General features: G+C 40.6%; 1 protein-coding gene across 1 annotated transcript; it reads left to right on the forward strand.

Moving 5' to 3' along the window:
* The first annotated feature begins 282 nt into the window (after positions 1-282).
* On the forward strand, positions 283-5,615 carry LOC145205254 (uncharacterized). The gene is made up of 4 exons (XM_080077929.1): positions 283-400; positions 589-772; positions 839-1,056; positions 1,396-5,615. Exons 1-4 carry the CDS (start codon positions 355-357, stop codon positions 5,157-5,159), a joined length of 4,212 nt encoding a protein of 1,403 aa, XP_079934055.1. The 5' UTR covers positions 283-354; the 3' UTR covers positions 5,160-5,615.
* Positions 5,616-6,000: the final 385 nt, after the last annotated feature.

A 6,000-nucleotide genomic window follows, 5' to 3' on the forward strand; every position in this document is an offset into this window, starting at 1 on the left:
CAGTAACGCACAGCAAAGTCAAGCGTCACTGCTAGCAGACAGGTAGGTAACAAGAAGTGACATGACTAGTGGCTATTAACGGCTTCTTTTGAGATAACAGATACACTAATACGCTGCAAGAACAATGGGAATAAACACATTGTTTTCATTAAAGTTTATCTTAGCTGTGTCAGTAGGTTATTTGCTACATTTTAGTTGACAGTTTTGGTATAAATGTTTGACTAGAAATAACGTTACTCAAACTGTCACAAATAATAGTAAAGTAAACTTTTTCTTACAGCAAAATTCGTTGAAGTTACGTAATTTAGCCTAATAGCCTACAGCATGAACTTTACAATGTTGGTGTAAAACAAAATGGAGGTAGACCACGGAAAAGCAGCAGCCTGTGATGAACAATCAGGTAAAAAAAGGTTTAATGAAGTTTATATCTACACTGTAGCTGGTAACGACTTAATGAAGCAGTAGGACCACAATATGTACAGTGTTCATACGATTTATAGATTATAGTCAAACTAAAAAAATGTCATTTTAATCTGGGCAAAATGGCGATATTGGATAACAAGTCTTGAAAAAAGTTGTCAATTTTAGAGGCGTCTTCGTCTGGTTTGGAAGATGGTGACATTGCCTTGATTGGCCATGATAAAGATTTGGAATATCTTAGCGAAATTGAGAAGCATTTGGAAGCTAATTACTCGATCGTAAGGGGTTACCTAATCGCCGGAAGAAGTAAGCACCTCAACCTCCTTTCCAGCATACGCCATGCAAAGCATAGGTAAAATGTTGAAAAACTGACATTTTACAAATGTGGGTCTTCAATTACATTCACTCTATTTTACAGCATTGTGGTTTTGACCAAACAATTCAGTAAAGAGCTTCAAAGTACGCTCCAAGGTTACTCTCCTGAAGGTTTGCTTAGCAGAAGAACTTTAATACTTTATGAAGAAGAGAAGGCCAACTGTGAACTGCTGAAAAAGCAGCAGCACATAAAAGTTTCATCAGATGCCCCAAAAGTCGCAAAGGAGATTACACAATATGTTGAAACCTTCAAGGAACATGGTTGGTGCATTTTATAGCCCAAATTACTGAAGAACTCTTGTTTGTAGATTTTTGTGGTCGTGCTTTCTTGGTCAAGCCTATAACGTTTTCTTGGTTACGCAACCGATTTCACAGATATTGACTGTTGGATTAATTTCAGACGTTTTTACGTTTACATTGTTATTCTCCATCTTTTAACTGAACTGATATTACCGTAAAGGGCAAAAAATGATAGGTCTACATGATTTTACAATAGAGATTACCATTTTAAAAGTGTAGCGGTGTCCCTTTTGTTGATGGAACAAGCGCGTTTTTGGGCTAGGTTTATCTAACCTTGCTATAAAAATGTTTTTTGTGTAGAATTCGAACGTCGTGATGACTTGTCGGAACAAAAGCTCTATGGTTCCCTTCTGATCGCATCACTTTTAGATCCGGATATTGAAACACTTCGCAAGACAGTAATTCGAAAGTTTACCAAAACGTACGGCTCCTTTGCCAACCTGCAACTGGGAGGGGAAAAGAAGTTTTTGGAGGGCAATCCGTTGTTGCAAATGCTTGCAAACCGAGCAATGCGTCTCTCTGACGAAGGAAAGATGATCTTCAAAAGCTGGAAAAATCGGGTTGAAGAAAGGATTGCGTTTCAAAGTCAAATCTGCAATCCGGCAAGGAAAGAAAAAACAAAACTTTGGTTAAGTAAAAATGCAGACTCTACGGAAGAAGGTAAAAGTATGCAAGAATTGATTGACCAAATGGAAAGACCTGTTGCCGTAAATGAAGCAGTTGCACATTTTTTGATAAGCACTAAACTCCCTACAACGCTTGACCTGGCATCGTTCGGAAAGGTTTCATGGCTCCGAGTCTTCGATTTGGATCCCCAGAGTCGACAAGAAGGTTTATTAAACCATGTTGAAATCGCTATGTCTGAAAAGCGCCACCTTACTCTGTCCACTCTCTCCGAACCAGTGAAGGATTTGGAAAGATTGGCTACCGATTGGCTGTTTGTGAAAGGCCACGTCGGAGAACCAAGTACTGTACATGGTGGAAAGTTTATGGAATGGGACCAAGAGGATGATTTGGAAACAGTGATGAAACAAACGGCTTCATTTTGCTTCCCTACGTTAAAAGCTAAATTTCTGGTAATGTGGTATGACTTGGACGAAGACAGTCTCGATTATTTGAGAGAAATATTACGTGTTGTTCGAAAGAATTTCAAAACTAAAGGCATCAAAGGGTTTCCTGTGGAAGTAATTCTTTGCGTGCAACAACATAACGACGAGCTTGTCAAGATCGTAAAAAAGTACGACCTTCAAGATTCAGTGATCACTATTTCTCCGGATAAAGTTGCTTCCTGTATCTCGTATATTATGCCGGAAGAGCCGTATGAAGAAACACCAAGTGTCCCAGGAAGGACAGAAGACGGGGAAAAGTGTGTTGTACAAATCGATGAGGCAAAAATGGCCTGGTACGGTCAGCAATTCGAGTTGATACCGATAAAACATAGAGCAACACCAACCCAAAGAGAGCGTTTCGATTCCACACCAGAGTTCTTACATGGCGGTTTGGTGACCTGGGATGATTTAGACCATGGAAACATAGCTGTGGAAAGAAAGATGCTGCAAGAAACCATTAGGTGCCTACAGAATCTGATCAACGTGGTATGCGAACCAAAAGTGTTTAATGTATACCACACACCAAGTGGGGGTGGCACAACGTTCTTTCGACAGTTAATATGGAAGCTTAAGTCTATTGCTCCGTGTCTCATTTTGAGTCTTCCTGTAAATGTGGTCGAAACCATTGATCGTTTGGAGAGTTTGTACAAAAAGACGCGGATGCCGATTATTGCCATTCAAGATGGTGGCAGTAGTTGCGAACTGCTGCCGTATTGCAAACGTCTGCACCTAAACTTGATAGTGCTCCACGTACAACGAACCCACGACCCGTGTGGAAACATACTGGAGCCGAACCGTGATTTAGTCAACCTGGCCGGGGTCGTCACATTCAAAGAAGCGACACAGATTTGTAAAGTGCTGGTTAGGTATGTACCAGAAAACAACCAAGCAGCTCTAGAGAAATTAGGAAGCCAGGCGGTTCGAACAGGGCTCCAGATGTACGAGTTCGGCCTGACAGCTTTTGGGGAACACTACAAGGGCATAAAACGATACGTCCAAGAGTACATGGGAACTGTACGTATGAAAATTCTTCCCTGGCAAAAAGTCATAGCATACTTGTCGCTTTTGCTGCACTATGGTCAGCAAGGAATCCATAAAAATGCTTTTCAATGCTTATTAGGCACAAACGGAGTCGTTGAATGGACTGACATCCCCTATAGAGCACAGCAATTCATCACATTAATCAACGATGGCGAATGGAAAATCATTTACGACGAGGTAGCTAAGGAAATACTCGAATACGTTCTTTTGCCTGCTGGTCATTACAGAGGACTAGAAATTTCCGCCAACCTTTCCAACGAAGCTGCCAAGGGATTACACAAGCTTATGATTGATTTTATCAAAGAACTTCAAAATGTTGATGGATCAAGGCACTCACCTTTACTTGTCGAGACTTTAACAGGTATGATAATAAGACGTGACTACACATTTATCGATGGTGAGGCACAGAAGAGTAGCTATTCCCGATTTCTCAATGATGTACCAGCCGATAAAGATCGAATCGATGTTCTTGAGGCCTTGACAGAAGCCTTCCCTAAAAATGGGAACTTCCACGCCCACCTTGGAAGATTCTATAGCAGCAAGGGGCAGTTTGAAAAAGCTGAAAGATCCCTGAATGCTGCAATAGAGTCGTGTTCCCAATCCCAAACCCTGGAATTAGCTCGCACACACAACATGTTTGGGTACGGGTACATTTACAGCGCAAAACATCTTCTACGTCAACAGGAAAGTCAACTTGACCAGGCAACTAAGAATGTTCAGAAAGCAGTAGACCACTTTCGCCAATCCAGGATGATTGCAAGGTCTAAATTGTCATACAGTTACATGGGTGAAATAAAGGCGCGCCTCCTGATAGCTCAGCACGTCCGTAAAAAATTCGATACCTGCGCTCAATCCGTTTTGGAAACCCTTGACACATGTCCAATTGAAACAGCGGAGTTCGTTGGCCAATCGTACTCCACGTGTTATCAACTTTTTAACAAATGTAAGTTCTACTCCAATGAGAAGGAATTGGCAAGGTGCAACTATACGGAAAACTACAAAACTTACACAAAAGTCTTCATGAATCTAAAACCAAGGTATGAGCTTACACAAGATCTTCACCTCAGCGTAAACCTGGCAAGAAGCCATATAACCTACAAGATCAATAGTCTTAAAAAACAAGTGGGTTCCCAAGATGGTTGTTTCGATCCTGCATCTACTGCAAGAGAAATAGTGGAGCTTAGTGAACGGCTGATTAACGACATTTTGTCACACCCCAGTGTGTCTGTGTCCATTGCTGTCGATATGATGATTCTGCTCAAATACATACGCTACGCCGGCGTACAGAATGTATACAAATTTGAGGATGTGCTAAAACTGGTTGAACAGTGGGAAGCTAGAAAGCAACACGACCTGGCAAGCTTTTACATTTACGTGCTGAATTTTATGCTTGCTCTTTTCGGTAGCGACGTAGACAAGAAAGGAAGCTACCTCAAAAAGTCAGAAGAAACGCTCAAGTGCATGCGAAAAGGCCATATCACTGGCAAGGACAAAACATTGGAGGCAATAAACGACAACCACGAGGTCACTGTACGGAAACTTACGCAATGGCACGACGCTTTGTGGAGTAGCCAGGATGCTTTAAAGAAGCTACAAGTCTGGACTGGAAGTATTATCAACGTCCTACAAGAGTCAATCGGACACATTGCAGTGGATTCGTTGGGGCCGAATACACAATGTACAGTCAAAGTGTACTTCAATCCAAAAAAGTATGGGTTAGCAAAAATTCACGCAACACAAAAGACCAAAGTTGAGTTTTATCTTGGATTTCATACGTACAACGGGGCAGAAGCGATTCATGTTCGCATTTTGAGGCAAGAACGCTGCGAAAATTGCCACGTTTCCTACGATGTCATAACACTTAAGGAGACTGGAAAAAAGTGCCAACGATGCATACAACCTGTGACAAACTAGCGTGTATTGGAGCCTTACCACCAAACCTAACTTTGCTATAGGCGACATGCCCAACTCTTTGTGTATGGCTGTATGCCTTTGATTAAATGTATTGTATAAGCAACAATAACAACGTTCGCTCTTTTGTGATTTTATTGTACTACCTTTTATATACACGCGTTTCATGGTAGAGCATTTGGTGGTTTTTCCGCCTTTTTGTCGTGCTTGTACATACGTAGGCTAGTCTTTCAAATATCATATGTGATAAATTAAAGGTTTTTGATACAAAGTCACTAGTGGAAAACCATCCACAATATATTACCCCTTTCCTAAATTTTTGATACGTTTGTTGCGTGCACATATTTTAACAAATATCATATGGACTCGATATTGTTTTTTTTTATGACCGGTTAGCTAACATTGTGCGAAAAACTTATCCTTCTTGCGCAATGTAGAAATACAAGCAAGTCAATTGGCTATTTATTTGTCTGACATTGCCTAGTAAGTTAGTAAAAATTAGATGGAGCCTTTCGCAAACCCGGGAAAAATGCTAATATTTTTTATGCGACCACAAACTTACAAGCCGGGACCCGGGAACCAATCATTAGTAAAAAAACAAAAAAAATATCCTCCCACAGTCTATTTTTACATCGCTCTTAGCAGAAGGTTTGCAGCATCCAGTGTGGGTGCATGTTAATGAGAATGTAAGACCACATAACGAAACACGGTATTTTTTGGTAAAAACGGCATGCTTATCATGGGCGTTTTAAAATTTTTTTTCTTGTGTGGTAGGTAGGCCTAAGTACAAAAATCATCAAGTTGCTTATCTGGTTAACACAACTCAGTTTTTTTTTTAAATCAT

Source organism: Phallusia mammillata, chromosome 8 (genome assembly GCF_965637545.1).
Source record: "Phallusia mammillata chromosome 8, kaPhaMamm4.hap1.1, whole genome shotgun sequence".
Taxonomy (NCBI): domain Eukaryota; kingdom Metazoa; phylum Chordata; class Ascidiacea; order Phlebobranchia; family Ascidiidae; genus Phallusia; species Phallusia mammillata.

What these genes read in the sequence shown, in the direction of transcription:
- LOC145205254 (XM_080077929.1), top strand. Translation starts at nt 355, where the DNA reads ATGGAGGTAGACCACGGAAAAGCAGCAGCCTGTGATGAACAATCAG. An exon ending in AGCCTGTGATGAACAATCAG is followed by an intron (nt 401 to 588) that starts GTAAAAAAAGGT and finishes TGTCAATTTTAG; the next exon opens with AGGCGTCTTCGTCTGGTTTG. An exon ending in TGAAACCTTCAAGGAACATG is followed by an intron (nt 1,057 to 1,395) that starts GTTGGTGCATTT and finishes TTTTTTGTGTAG; the next exon opens with AATTCGAACGTCGTGATGAC.